This window comes from Phalaenopsis equestris, unplaced genomic scaffold (genome assembly GCF_001263595.1).
Source record: "Phalaenopsis equestris unplaced genomic scaffold, ASM126359v1 Scaffold000002, whole genome shotgun sequence".
Taxonomy (NCBI): domain Eukaryota; kingdom Viridiplantae; phylum Streptophyta; class Magnoliopsida; order Asparagales; family Orchidaceae; genus Phalaenopsis; species Phalaenopsis equestris.
Genome location: NW_018164444.1, coordinates 80276247 through 80292479, shown reverse-complemented (window position 1 = coordinate 80292479; position 16233 = coordinate 80276247). Strand labels below are relative to the sequence as shown.

At 34.6% G+C, this 16233-nt stretch overlaps 3 protein-coding genes across 5 annotated transcripts in view; 1 reads left to right on the top strand and 2 right to left on the bottom strand.

Annotated features, from left to right (window-relative positions):
- Positions 1 to 16233, top strand: part of LOC110025926 (pheophytinase, chloroplastic) — a 79520-nt gene that overhangs the window by 21011 nt on the left and 42276 nt on the right. The gene's annotated exons all lie outside the window — the stretch shown is intronic.
- On the bottom strand, positions 19 to 3874 carry LOC110025941 (xylulose kinase-like). The gene is given in 9 exon segments (XM_020726644.1): positions 19 to 122; positions 1158 to 1232; positions 1547 to 1667; positions 1754 to 1809; positions 2047 to 2111; positions 2227 to 2315; positions 2738 to 2780; positions 2782 to 3375; positions 3465 to 3874. Coding segments are annotated over 9 exon segments (1200 nt in total). The 5' UTR covers positions 3524 to 3874; the 3' UTR covers positions 19 to 24.
- LOC110025911 (KH domain-containing protein HEN4-like) overlaps positions 13970 to 16233 on the bottom strand; it is a 32037-nt gene continuing 29773 nt past the window's right edge. The window contains exons 7-9 of one of the 2 annotated variants that reach the window (XM_020726608.1): positions 15492 to 15603; positions 15256 to 15416; positions 13970 to 14372 (exon numbers count right to left, since the gene is read on the bottom strand). In XM_020726608.1, coding sequence (XP_020582267.1) covers positions 15273 to 15416; positions 15492 to 15603 — 256 coding nt within the window. In that variant the 3' untranslated portion in view covers positions 13970 to 14372; positions 15256 to 15272. The remainder of the gene's footprint in view (positions 14373 to 15255; positions 15417 to 15491; positions 15604 to 16233) is intronic. The other variant, XM_020726616.1, reaches the window with a different exon arrangement.

Below are 16233 nucleotides of genomic sequence, written 5' to 3'. Positions count from 1 at the left end.
TATATATATGTTTGGGCCATGAAATTAGATTGCTATATTATGAAATTTTGATTTAAATGCAAAATTACCAGGCATGGGAGGTACTATTTCATGCTCCTTGTAGTAGAATCCTATTTTTCCACCTATGCAATACACGTAGTTCAATTTAAGATTGTGAGATTGTGAGAACTTTAATGATAGTTGTAAATTGAAACTATATAAAATAGTGCTTACAAAAATGAAATTGCTTGAATAGTAATAAAATCAACAATTATGGAAAAGAGATGGGCTGACATCAAAAACAAAAGCCTGAATTGATCAAGGTGTGAAAAATCATCTAGATATAAATGAGACAAATTGATCCACAAAAGTCCATGTTGTCATAGACCAATTATTACAAATCAAAATAGCAAATAAAGAATTTGAACCAAGCATGTTCATTTTCTTTTATATAAAATAATTGGTTTAGTCGTTGAATGTTTGATAAGATGATGATTTTCATAAATAGTGATCCATATTGATTTTTAGTTGATAATAATGAATGAAACTGTTTGTTATCATGACAAAATACAATCCATGAATGTGTTCCCATCAACTAACTCATGAATGTAATCCTACACAAGTGTACCATGAATCCCAACCTCTCCACGTGTACACCAAGTCCCTTTAGAGGTGAAACTGAGTCAAGCCGAGCTCTAGTCACCTAGCTAGAGCATAAGTGTAATTCTATGAGTTTGAGCCAGCACAAGAGATGACTCAATTATTTTAAAGGTGAAAAAAAAATGATTATAATTCAAGCAATTATTATAATAAAATGATAATATTAATTGATTGAATAGTAATAAAATCAATTATTACTATAATAAGCCATCAAGAATTTTTACATAATTTGAAAACTTAAGATTTCATGTTGACTTGGACTAATACAAGAACTATCAAATGACCAAAGAGCAGACACCCTAATCTGTAGATCAAATAGAAGAGCTAGCATTTATTTTTAATTTACAGAGGGATATTCATGTAATGAAACACTAGTTTTAATCCAGATTTGTTGGTCAGGGAAGACAAGGAAGTTATTATTGACTTGCTAATTCAAACAAAAGTCTCCAAAGATTTGTGATTGTCAAGGAAGTTATCAAAATGACGCAAAGATGAAAGTAAGGAATCGAAATCCCAACCATTTAAAGGAGGCGTGTTCTCCAGATGCTTGTTGAACACTTCCCAAGACTGCTCGGCATGATTGTTGCGTACATCTATCAAAACAATATAAACATATTGACAGTGAGAGGATATGAGAAGTCAAAATGAAAGAAAAAAAAAGGGCATTTATATACATAGCATGACCTAAAGTTTCACATTTACACACGTAGCGCTCAAATCTTTAACACATCAAAAATAGCAATATTACCACTTTTAAAAGCGAAATACACATTTTCACTCGCATGTTTAAAGCACCAAAGTCCTATGTATGTAGATACAAAAGTTTAGGTGCGAGTTATGTAAATACATAAGTATTATGTGCTAGGTGTGTAAATTTTCCAAAAAGAAAAGTGAAAATCAGCCGAACCTTCTCGTGTAAGAGATCCATTTTTATAGACAAGCATAACCATATAGCATTCTGGGTCAACAGGGTTTGGAAAAACATGCCCTTCAAGGCTGGGCTTTAGCTCGGTTGTTATTCCAAAGACCTGAAAATTCCAGTCCAAGTAGTAAAGCCAAAGCTTTCATATTAGGTTTAAAGCCTGCAAAGAAAAACAAGTATAAGAAATCTCACTGTATCACTTGTTCCAAGGCTTATTGCTAGATCACCTGGAGTATTCAGGGTCAATCCTGCAAAGTCAATAAATTAACCACAATTAAAAAAATGCTAATTTATGTGATATTCTACTCTGAGAACTTGAGATATTTTACACATAGAATTTACATAGAAACTGTGTGGTATGTAAGTAAATTTCCCAAAATAAAATAAAATAAAATAAAAAATTGAATCCTGAATATGACTAAACAGCAGTAGTTATGTCAAATAGCATAATAGTTATAAAGGCACCAAATAATGATAAAAGAAACCTGCCAAACTATTTGGATTGTCTCCAGACCACTGAATAACCAAGCAGTCCTCCTTGAACTGAAACCTATCAGTAACAAATGAAGTACAAAACTCAGCAACAATCTACAAATCTTCAAACTTTGTCATAAAAAAAAACCTTCTATTTTATCCACCATTCTTTTGACAAAACAACAACCCACCTCTGCACAAAATAAGGAGCTATCAATCCAGCAACTGCATGCGGTGGTGCCAACTTCCCCAGCTTCTCTTGCAAACCCGGCGCTGTGGCCTACCAAAAGAGATCATGAATTACAAAACTACCAATATCAAACAACTAAACCCTACCTAAACCCTACAAAATCACAACTCCAACTAAGAGTGTAAGTCGGTAGAGATGGCTCAAACTCAACTAGTTAATGAGCTCCCGAGTGAAGCTTATCCAACCGCGAGCTTGAGCTCCCGAGTGCAGCTTATCCAACCGCGAGCTTGAGCTCGAGCTTAGCTTCGAGCTCATATATTATTCAGGCTCAAGCTCCTGGTTAGTTTGACTCAGCTAAAGAGCTCAATTAGGTTAATTCTTTTACTACTTCATAAATTTTTAATCTACGTCTGTCAGAACCGTCGAGCTTTCGAGCTGAGCTCGAGTCATGCATAATTACTGAGTCGAGCTGAGTTTAGTGTTGGCTCAAGCTGACTCCTCTACATCCATACCTCCAACGCCATTTTGGACCAAACTCTGTGCTCGATGTCCATCTGCTGCATCAGTGTGATCAATACAAGCATACCCTCCAATAAGAATAGACGCCATGAATGAACTAACAAGAGAGATCCTCTCAGTATTATCATAAACCTCCTTCCTCTGCTCCAGCTTCCGAATCTGCGGCCCCGTGTATCTCTCGTAGGCGCGCGATCCCGTAAGTCTCGCCAACTCCATCGCCCCTCCCACAGCCTCCTCAATCTCCCTGCACTGCGACGTGGTGCTGCTGTCCATCCAGATCGGGGATTCCGATGCAGAGAAGGCATCGACGAGCTGATCCGCTAGGGTTTTAGTGTGATCCAACGCAGCCAAGATGGCGGAACTCCCCCTCTTCCAATAAACGCTTCCGTGCTGCTGTCCGCTTCCAGAAATCGCGGAAACCCTTCGGAAATCGATTTTGGATTGGAGGGTTTGGAGGAGGAGATCCAGTGCCTCCACCCACATCAATGTGGGGGAGACGATCCTGCCGTTATCGGAGGGGTCTCTGTAGACTCCATCTCGGGTCTTGTAGTGGGGCAGGTGAGAGTCGAAATGAACAGCTTCTGATGCGACAATGGCGAGGTCTGAATCAAGCACGGTTGCCTTCAGTGACCTGCAAAATTAAAATAGAAATCGCAGATATACGGAACTAAAAAGGAACTAAAAAGAAGAAATAGAAGAGGATGAAAGAAAAAGGCTCACTGGGTGGAGCTGTCGAGGCCGAGGAAAAGGGAATCGTCGGGGAGAGATGAGCCCGTCATCTTCGCTTCTCTGCTCTGCTCTTCGATCGATCGAAACTCGAATTCGGGGGATGTTTGGCAGCCGCTTTTAAGCCCGTGAATCCTGAGGGACCGAGTAAATGCCGATAATCTTCACGCTGGATTTAGTAAATAAGGGACGAGCAAAATGGTAGAATGGATAAGATCAGAACGCATATTAATTGCTATTCTAATCTTCCGAAATTGGAAATTTTGACCACAGTTGTTTTTAGTTGGGGAAGATCATTGCCGGCGACCGCCCTCTGATCTCGCTCTTCTGCAACTCGTCCTCCCCTTCCTTCTGTTGTGTGTGTGTGTGTGGAAAAATAGCGTGGAATGAATGAATTAATATATTTTAAATTATTATTTGCTACAAATTAACTTGAATAATTAATTTAATTTTACTCATTAAGATTAATTTATCTTTCAATATAAATTTAAATAAGTCATTTATTTTATGACATAATATTGATATTTTAATCTTTATTTTATTAATTTTTTTAATTGAGTTGTAATATTTATATTCATGATAGGGTTGGTGTAACCCTGTGATGGATAAAATTAGAGAAAATCATCCTAGATGATTTGGTCACATTAAACATCAACCATCTGATGATCCGATTAGAAGGGTAATGTTTTAGATTTCACTTGTGTTAAGATAGGCAGAGGTAGACCTAGGAAGACTTGGGCTTATTGTATTAAAAAGTGATCTTAATTTACTAAACTAAATGAAAATATGACACTAGGATGCACTTAAAAAAAAGAATTCATGTAACCAACCCTACGCAGTGGGATTAAGGCTTTGTTGTTTTTGTTGTTATGTTGTTAGTTGTAATATTTATTAAATTTTATATAATTTCAATTTATTTGTTAATAAAAATAACTTAAAAGAATAATTAAATTAACACAATTCCTTATAAAAACAAAATAACAATGACACTTGAAAGTAGAGAGTCCACCAACTAAGCTAAATATACTTGGTGTTATGATCGTTTATTTTACTTGGCGACATGGTGAATAATAAGCACCACATCAACAGAACATTTCGCATACTAATGTAACAAAATCATCTACTTACATTGCAATTTTGTCAATTTAAAACATTTTATTTTTTAAAATTTCTTTTAAAACAATAAATTTATAAATAATATTTTAGTAATGATTAATAATATTAGTGTAAAATATCACCAATAGTACCTAAATAACACCAATCCAGGACATAATATTAATAAAAATAGCATGCATGTAAATAACATTAACATATAAATAACACCAGCACAGTTGACAATCATAAAAATATGCATGCATGTAAATGTTACTCAATATTACTTAAAAAAGCCATGGAGAATTCCCTAACCATCATCTTATCCCAATTGCTGTTGCCTCTCTAGAACTCCATAGCTACAGTGCGTCAACCAAACAAATCCCACTAGCTTCAGCCTATAAGCACATTCAAAACAAGTCATTTCAACCATGAAGCTGAATGAAGTGGGATTATGTCACCGATTATTTGAAATGCACATACACCCTCTACATGAGAAAGAATAAACTGTTGGGAAATTTACATACATGCCCTCACAAGTCTTACGTATTTACATATCTAACACCAATATTTCTAAATTTACATTTTTAACACCAATACCCCTATAAATGTAACAACAACCATCTATAATTACAAACTCTTTCGTCTTCACAATTAAGATAGCGTGTAGAAAGTTGCTCAACATAAGCACGCTTAACTCAAGCAACTAATGACAATCAATTAAGCCTATAAGTGGGAAAAATAATGGGTGAAAACATATAGTATATAAGAAAAAAATTATGAAAAACAAATGCGAAGATCAAAGAAAACAACACTTAGAGATGAATAGAGCTGAAAAATGAATTAGAATGAGGGCATTTTCATCATACCGCCCAATTCTTATGTATTTACATATCTAACCTCTAAACTTTGTTTCCTACATTTATACACAACCCAAATCTTTCATATGACTGCCACTATTTTTTTCTTCACTTTTAAAAAGAGAGATATTTTGCATGCATAGGTAGGTAAGATGACAGGTGAAAACTAAAATTTAGGAATTAGATATGTAAATGCATGAGAATCAAGTGGCACGAAGAAAAAATAAGGCTTAAGAGCAAGGAACAGGTGGGTTAAAAGAGCATCAACCGTCAGCACCATTCACCTCTTACTTTCATCACAATTGATTATTCAATTCTAACCCAAAATTAACCTTATTAAAATTGTATGAATTGAATAACACCCGAATATTAAAAGGGCCTGAAGGTCTAACTCAAACCCAACCCACCTTCATCCTGCTGACCCAAACCCGATCCAAAAAACCTATTTAACAAAACAATTATTTGGGTAAATTTTGAGTCCATCGATTTCCAGTTAATTTTAAATTAGCATGTCAATTTTGAGTTAGCGGGCCAACCTAAACCGAACCCAAAAAAAATAAAGAATTTAGCATTCCTAACCAAACCCAAAAATTATTCATGCTTACCCGAGCCCATAATTTTTAAGTCAAATTCGGGTGGAGCAAGAGTGACAAGGTTACTAGTAAAAATGCTAAGAAATAGCGACATTTAACTACAGCAGAAACCTCCCCTTAACTCTGAAAACTACAATAAATAGACTCTTGCAAAAAGAAGAAGAGGAAAGAGAAAAAAAAAGGAAACTCTCACATAAAAAGGAGAGGGTGGGGAGGCAAGAAATATTATAAATTATCCATTAAGAGGCTTCCATATAAAGAGACGCAGAGAAGGAGAAGAGGAGTGAACGACAATCCCGCCCTGCCAAACTCCCGCCCCCAGGCCACTCTGCCTGGGTTTACCCTAGGACTTCCCGATGTGGGATTTCCCCGCTCCCGCATCACGCTGTGGGAGATCACGTTTCCGCGTCCCGCTTCGAGAGATCACTCTCCCACCCGTGTTAGTGATGTTAAAAACTTGAGTGGTACGGGATGTACATATTAATGTTTAGGTGTTAGATATGTAAATACATAAGAATTCTGTGGTATGTATGTAAATGCTCCAATAAAAAACTACAAAGAGCAAGTTAAAAAAAAAAAAGGGTCTAGCAAAGCTCCTAGTTAAGGTGCTCATCCCTATCCTCACTAAACCTGAAACTCAGTCAAAAAATCCTCCTGATGTTTATCATGATAAAGATGTCCTGGAACAAAGCATGAGCTTTGTAATTGGGAAACCATTAAAGAATGCAACATCCACTAAAAAATAGTATAAAACTGCACTAAAATACGACAATTTTTAACAGTAGAGTGAGAAATAGAAAAGGTAGCTACCACTAACATTATACGATGATAATCTATGTAAAGCATTGTAAAGTACTTTGCCAATTTACAGCATAATTTACATCCTCTGAGTTTTCATTATACTATAAAAACAACATTAAGGTCATGAGTTATGTTATTTACAATGCTGATAATCGGTCCTCGAAAAATTTTGGAAATTCAGAAAATGGATTATGAAAAAAAAAGAGGAAGGGACATTCACAAGCATAGCACCCAATTCCAATATATTCATATCTAACAACCAAATATTTCATATAGCATAAAAAATACAGCCATTTTGACCTTTAAAATGTGAAATACACCTTTTCTTTTTTCATGCATAGATAAGGGGGTACAGATGTAAAAATCGAAATTTAGGAGTAAGATATGTATATACATAGGAATTGAGTCGTATGTATATAAATCTACCAAATTTTAATAAACTCGATTATCAGTGTCCAATTAATTTTCTCTTCTGATTATTTCAGACTTCAAAAAATTACATCAAGACAAAAATTCACAGCTTAAAGATCACGAGTTAGGTGTTATTTAGATTCATATATGCAAATGAACAGTAAATAAGAGAATGTTCCTGAAAGATAATTGACAGGCATTGTAAACAATGTAACGAGATTAATAGTAACATTTGTATTAGTTTCTTTCTCTGAGCACAATGCACCAAACAGACCAAAGAAATCAATAATATTTTTCATCAACAGAACAGCTCTATATCAAACAATATATTCCAAAATTTCTATGTTAGGAAGTCATGATTCATGTTTGACTCGCACCTTCTTTAAATACTTAGGGACTGATTTGGACAACTTTCTGATTAATTATTGCTGATGCAGCAAAAGAGTCTTTAAAAAGAATCATTTCAACACTACATAACATCATACTCCAAATTAGTGGAGTGAATATAATAAGCAAAACAGGACAGTTCTAGAACACTTCTAATCGAACTTCACTATTAAGAAGGTAGGAGAGATAATACCAATATGCCAACCAAGATTCATAGTTAGTAGTTACTGTCCCTAGATGACTGTGCCCAGCAACAAATAAATGTGTATGTGTTTTCAGAGTGACAACTCCACAAGCTTTTAGATATTTTTCCAAGATGATTCAATTGGGAGGCCACATGGATCAACTTTAAAAAAAAAGGAATTTACATACATACCACCCAATTCTTATATATTCACATATCTAACGCCCAAACTTTACTTCTTACATTTATATTATTCAAAATTTTTTATATATTCACATATCTAACGCCCAAACTTTACTTTCTACATTTATATTATTCAAAATTTTCATCTCACATCAAAAAGACCACCATTTTAACTTTTAAAATGTTAAACACACTTTCTCATGCAAAGGTAAGGTGGCAGGTACTTAAAATTTGAAATTTGGATGTTAGATATGTAAATACATTGAAAATGAGCGGTATGTATGTAGATATTCCCAAAATAAAATAATAACAAATTTTATGAAATTTTTATAACAAAATACAGAAACCAAAAACAGGGTAAGCATTGCACAAAATTGAATAATTAGATTCAATATTAGAATAACATGTGCACGTATGATCCAATTTGTACGTAAAAAGATCAACTTTAAAATGAAATCAATTATTGGATATTTTTTTATAATAAAGTTAAGAAACTAAAACAGGGTAAGCATTACACAAACACAAATAGGCAAAAAGCTAGTCTTTATTTTGCAAAAATGACATCAATTTAAATTGCATCCCCATCCTCAGCAAAATAAGATGTGAAGTTACAAAATTTGGAGGTGATCTACAACATTTCAGAAAACTACCATATGTTCCACTCTAGAAGGTTGCTAAAAGCTTTAGCTAGAAAAAAATTTATTAGATCTTCAGCCTTTCTGAAATAGCCACAATAATTCATTAACACGGATAAAGAACAGTTTGCTAAATAAATTATGCGTGTAATAGCTTATGGCATTATTTTTAGTTAGGGAAATTAACATACATACCACGATTCTTATGTATGTACATATCTAAGACCTGAAATTTGATATTTACATTTATGATAATTTGATGCTACAAACCTATGCATGTAAAAGATTTGAGTGATGCCCATTTCACTTCTGAAGAGTGGTAATAATGATATTTTTTGTGTGATGTTAAAGATTTGAGTGATATGTATGTAAATATCAAATTTTGGGTGGTAGATATTGAAATATATAAGAATTGTGTGAAACGTACGTAAATGCCCATTTCAGTTATCATTCAAAGGGACAGTTATTAATTAAATGTGCCCCCCACCCCCATATTACAAAAACCAAAATAAAGAACAAGACAGTGCCTAGCCTATGGACAATTTTCTCTTTTGTGTCTCGTAAGGGAAATTTAGCCTTTTGTCATTAATCATTGTTTAGTATGTTTAGAGATACGGTTATCCATAAGATTGGGTCTTTAATCTTAGAGTTAAAGTTTTGAAGAGATCGCTTACCTCTTGAATAGTAGGATTTTGGAGAGATAACCAACATCTCAAATTATTGGTGTTTCTTTGTACGTATTTGGATTGTGTTGTTTGGTGTTCATGAAATAAAATATATATTGTCCTAAATTATACGTGAAAATTTGTGTCGTTTCCTATCAAATCGGTACAAAGCAATTAATTTAAGGGAGACCATCAACACGATGACGGTGAACAGAACTGGAACTCATTTCGCCACGGTGATCTCCGTGCACAAACGTACAAGCATGAGCAAAGACGGAATCACACAAAGAATCGCAATACAACCATGATAATAGCTATATGGGTCCGGATTCGTCTCAACCGGATCGATGTGTTCAGTGCTGAAACAATCCCTAGGAAGCAGCGGATATAATCATGTACAAGGCATTAAAATCAATTTGTTGTGTACAAGTCTTAGTCATAGCCTTCTGTGACCGAAAATTGCGATAGAGTCGTGATTGTCACGACAGCCTTCACGATCCAAAGCCCTCAACAGTAGCAATGAAACACAGTACAACGATCAATGTCGCGACTAGAGTGAACTTGGAAGCCGCGGACGGGATCACATGCAATCACACAACAAGCTGGGAAGTGGCCTCCAAATGGCGTAGGCGTACATAAACCCGAAACTAGATTGGGAAACCAATAACGACTCTCAAACCTCACAAAAGAGTTCCTCCTTACTCTTTAAAAACCGTACTCAAAGAGATGGCATCTGAAAAGATCAGATAATTTAGGGAAAAAAATTGAAGAAAGAGGTGAACCAACGTAAATCCGAGATAGAGAAAAGGTTTGCAACAATCGAGAAGTAGTTTTCATCTATTCAAAAACCTATTCGAGCTCTTGGAGAAGATGATGCAGAGGCTTATCAAGATATAATCCAAGACTGATGATTCATTTTACAAACCTTAATCTAGGGTTGACTGGAGATTCATTTGCTAGTTCAAAATAAAAAGATATACAAACCTTAATCTAGGGTTGACTGGAGATTCATTCAAAATAAAAAGATTTCGAACGAGAGAAACACTAAGAAGAAAGCATCCACCATCAAAAACATTCTCCCAAGATTTTAATGGGGTGTAGATTAGAGATTTTTGATAGAGGGAGTTAGGCCGAAACATGGAGAAGGAGTTATGCAAGAGGTATGGAGGAGCACAAAAAGGAAAAGAGAGAAATTGGGATGGGGTATATCTATTGATCAAAGATAGGGGACTTACCATTGATACATAGAGGAAAATAGCGGAGGAAGAGGAAATTAGGGCGGAGATGCCAGAGTTAGGAAGTTGAAGATGTCGATCTTCAAGAGAGAAGACGTACATGGGTGGGTAGTGAATGGGCTAAATAGGGAGGAGAAGTTCATAGAGGCAGGGTTATATTTGGAGGGGAAAGACTTAGCATAATTTCAGTGGAATGAGACTAGATACCTGATACCCTCGTGGGAAACATTTATGGATTGCTTGTAGGAACATTTCTAAGCCATACGGGAAAGAGACCTACATGAGCAATTCTTTGCATTGACTCAATAAAGGAATGTCATGGAGTATAGGGAGAGATTCGATCTAGAGCTGTTAACGATTTGATTTCGAGCCGAGCTAGGTCGGCTCGAAAACAATTCGATCGAAAATTTTCGCTCGTAGCTCCGCTAGTTTGTTTCGATTTGACCTCGATCCGAGCCAAAATTCGAATTAACATCACTAGGTTTATTAACAATCCAATTTCGAGTCGAGCTGGTCGGCTCGAAAACGGCTCAAAAAACAATTCGATCCAAAATCTTGGCACGTAGCTCGGCTCGTTTATTTCTTTCTGAGCCAAAATTTGAATCAATTTTCAAGCGGTTAACAATCTTTTAGCTAAATTCACAACCCTAATTCGATCTCTTATCGAAACGGTTGAGAATTTCCGAAGCAGTATGAGGAGGGGGGGCTTTATGAAGAATCTAAAGCCATACATAAGTGTAGTACTTCAGGCCACTAAGACAACAAGACTTGAGAGAAACTATGGAATTAGCGCATTTAATTGAAGTTTATAATGCAGTGAAACAAGCAAATAGAAACAGTGCAAGTTGAGCATCATACCAAACTAGTACAACCACGACGATAACAAAAGCTAAAATAATTGAAGCTTGGAGGAAGGGTTCAACTGCTTCACAAAATAATAATGATGGGTCACGACTATCAGTGACACTCAAGTGCTTTATGGAGAAAGATTCAGGAGAAACGAGTCAAGGGATTATGTTTTTAGTGTGATGTGAAGTTTTTCCTAAGATATTGTTGCAAGGATAGAACATTATAGATTCTCACAATGTATGATAAGGAGACGGAGGAATAAAACACAGAGATAGTTCTGGTGAAGAAGAAACACCCTCATCTTTTCCCACCATAAGGACAATGTATCTTTTGTGAGGAGAGTATTGATATGTCGGTGCTTGGAGTAAGAGCAATTTTGTCTTTTGTGCACCTAAGAATTCATGTAGTCGACCCCACTTAACGGGATAAATGTAGAATTCATGTAGCCGACCCCACTTAACGGGATAAATGCTTGTCATTGTTGTTGTGCACCTAAAAGCAATTTAGTTTTTTTATCTTTTATTATTGTTTAGCATAAATAGGGCTAATATATTTAGAAATAGGGTTATTTATGAGAGTGAGTCTTATATCTTAGGGTTAGGGTTTGGAGAAATTTCCTACTTCTTGAATTAGTGGATTTGGGAGAGATCGCCTAACTCTTGAATTGCAGGTTGTTATCATTTATTTTACCATAATTTCTACAGAGAATCCTATCAAATAACAATAGTTAAAAAGTTCATATATCATTTTGGTTTCGTCAAAAATATAAATAATTCACTTTTAGAAAGAGAGTGATGATCGTATTTTCTATGTGATGTTAAAGTTTTGAGTGGTATGAATGTACACTAAAATGCTTAGGTACCAGATAATTAATAACATAAGAATTGTTTGATATGCATGTAAAATGCCCAAAAATAGAAAAAAATCTATAATACACCATATTTCGTGACTGCAATCAATAGCAAATCTATCGAACAAGTAGCCATGCAATAATTTAGGAATAATTCAATGGCATTAGCATGATGATCATTTTTATAGCTTTATGGCCACATAATCTCAAATGTGGAGAACAGATGTTTTAACAGTGAAGCTATGTTTTAAATATACTCATAAATCAACATAAACACTGCAGGTAACTATATTCCCAATGGCTTAATATGGAACAATACGTGACAACTCGGCAAGCATATAAACAATTTAAAAAATGTTTTCAACATTTTTTTCTTAAAAACGGAAGATTTTAACATCAGCAAACAAATTGATAATTCAAACATCCATAAACATAATTAGTGCGCACCAAGGAACACAGGCTTAAATGAAATAATCACTAATTCATAATGCAGAGTTCAAGACAGTAATCAAGAACTGAAGTTATGGATGTTCAGAAAAACCAGTGGTTAGCAACACGATCATTAGCAGCAATATGGACCCCACAGGTGGAAGGAGACATGCAAAATATTCAACAAAATTAAGCTGTTAAGGCATATGCACCAGGCATGCTTTGAGAGTGGCTCATCCACAATAAAATTTACGAAGATTTACATATCACTCAATTCTTATGCATTCACATATCTAACACCAAAAATTTAATTTTTACATATATGCCACCATAACAATGCATGAAAAGGTGAATCTCACTTTTTGAAGCTAAAATACAGGTGCTTTTAATGTGACATGAAAGATTTGGTTGGTATAAAAAGAAAAAAAGTGAGGTTTAAGTGTTTAGATAAGTAAGTACATAGGAATTGTGTTGTATGTATGTAAATGCCACAAAAATTAAAATGATAGGTATGTAAATACGTAGGAATTGTATGGTTGTATGTAAATGCCCCTAAACTTTTGAATGAAATATTTAGAACTTTTTATTTTTTCTGAAGTAATGATATTCTAGCATAAAAAAAAAACCCCATAGAGCTTAAGAGGATAAATGTGTTAACTCTCAGGTAAATTGATAATGGAGACCAGTAAGGTCAACCACATCAGAGAAAACTCTTCATGCCGGCTTTACAATCACAGGTTAAATACATTAATGATCACTTTCAGATACCAAACAAAAATTGAAGTATGAATTCAACATATAAATAAACAAAAATAATATCTTTACAAATAAGAATATCCTACTCAGTAAAACTAATAAAAAATGAAATGATAGGAAATACGAAGCATGAAAAGAAATATCAGTACGTCAACAACACAATTGTAAAAAAGTTGTTACTTTATCAAAAGAAGCAAATTAAATAGCTCTTTGCCTGGCTTTTGCCTAAACAGAACAGTTCAAAAATTGACATTGTCTAAACGATACTACATAATCAAAATGAAATAGACTTCATCCAATACAAGGCACAGTCAGTATTGAGGAAATAATAACGAACAATTTAAGGTGTACCCATAACAAGTCTACGGAAACATAATTTTTTTAACTATACAATCTGTTTTCAAAAGCAAACAAATTGTTTTAGTATTTAAAAAAAAACACATTAGAAATACCTCCAATGCCAAACCAAACAATTTGTTCAAGTATTAAAAATAATAACAAACAATTAAGTGCACCCATGACATGGTATATGCAATCATAATTTTTTTTACTGAGCCAGTTATTTACCAAAAGCAACATAAAATTTAGAATTCTAACTAAAGAAAACTAATTGTGTAAGTATAAAAAATAACATAAAATCATTAGAAATACCTCCAATGCCAGACCATCTCTTATAAACTTGCAGAAAAGGAGTAATCGAGATAGCAAAAATTTGAGATCATAGGTGGTATCATGCATACAACTTTCCAGATTAATAGTTCGACATAAACATAACTAAACAAGAACTTCAGTACAAGAAGATTTCAAGAATTGTTGGGACCAGATGTTTGCATGAACAGTTTGTGGTTGCTTCCATGGAATATATGCATCAGCAAAATCAAAAATCTCGCTAGAAAAGTTTCCACTGATCTGAGCCTAAAACCTAATCTGCAAAATCATATATGCTCATCAAGTCAACCATTCCGTCTTCAGCTGAAGGATGCCAACATAGAGCATAATGATCAAAATAAATCAATTACCACATTAAAAACAACGATATGTAAATAAATAAGAACTGTGTGGTATGTATGCAAATGCCCAGTATAAAAGTTTTAGCAGTAAAAGAACCGTGTGTATTTTACACTATAATTTCATTACATCTACAGGATGATCAGTGACTTCAGTAAAAAATAAGGTAAGGCAGGATACCAAAAAGACAAATGATAACCTTCATGTAGAGAAAAATCACGGTGCAGCCGTTTCACTAAGTACAAATGCTTGAAGAAGACTCTGTGCAGCATGGGTTTGTTCAGGAGTTCCAGATATTAAAATGACAGTTTCCTTTGCTTCAGGTCTAGGCTCAGTGATGGTTATTTTGGCTTCTGATATCTGAAGATTCAAAGATTATACAAACTTAAAAAGGACCGATTGATTCAAAACATGAAAATTGCAGAAATTTCTAACCTCACGAATCCGCCTTAAGCAGCCACCATCCTCTCCATAAATGGAAGGAACAAGGGCTCTAGGAACAACAACATCCACTGTTGTATGAGTAGCTAAAGCTGACTGGTTTCCTCTGCAAATTTAACAAGGCAGAGAAAAAATTAAATGAAAACGTGAAAATCAACAAGAAGAGAGGAGGCATTTACATACGTACAAGATTTTTGGGTGGTATAAATGTAGAAAGCAATGTTTAAGTATTAGATATGTAAATAAATAAGAACTGTGTGGTATGTATGCAAATGCCCAGTATAAAAGTTTTAGCAGTAAAAGAACCGTGTGTATTTTACACTATAATTTCATTACATCTACAGGATGATCAGTGACTTCAGTAAAAAATAAGGTAAGGCAGGATACCAAAAAGACAAATGATAACCTTCATGTAGAGAAAAATCACGGTGCAGCCGTTTCACTAAGTACAAATGCTTGAAGAAGACTCTGTGCAGCATGGGTTTGTTCAGGAGTTCCAGATATTAAAATGACAGTTTCCTTTGCTTCAGGTCTAGGCTCAGTGATGGTTATTTTGGCTTCTGATATCTGAAGATTCAAAGATTATACAAACTTAAAAAGGACCGATTGATTCAAAACATGAAAATTGCAGAAATTTCTAACCTCACGAATCCGCCTTAAGCAGCCACCATCCTCTCCATAAATGGAAGGAACAAGGGCTCTAGGAACAACAACATCCACTGTTGTATGAGTAGCTAAAGCTGACTGGTTTCCTCTGCAAATTTAACAAGGCAGAGAAAAAATTAAATGAAAACGTGAAAATCAACAAGAAGAGAGGAGGCATTTACATACGTACCACTCAATTCCTTTGTATTTACATATCTAACCTAAACTTTGCTTTTTTACATTTATATCACCCAAATCTTTCATATCAAATAAACAATACCACAAGTTTAACTTTTAAAAGTGAAATATTACTTTTCATGCATTGGTAAGGTGGTATGTATGTAAAAATTCAAGTTTGTGTCAGATATGTAAATACATAGGAATTGAGTAGTATGTAAATCCTAGCAAAAAAATATTGATCGAAGAACTGCCAAAAAACCGATGAGGAGCAGTTTGTACATATACAAGTTGTTTTAAGAGATTGGCATTGAGCTCCAAATGTGAGTTTCAATTAGTGCTATCAAACGGACAAGAGAAGTTCATATAAGCCCCTCATGAACAAGACCTTCTAAAAAGCTCTAACCGGTTGGCCATACATAGTATGAGAATAAATGGGCTCAACATCATGGGATTAGGGTTGGTTCATTAGTTCATATATATATATATAAAGGTGAAATTGATATTTGGTCCAATGGGCACCAAATATCGATTCCCCCAAAGGATTGAAAACCCTGGTGTG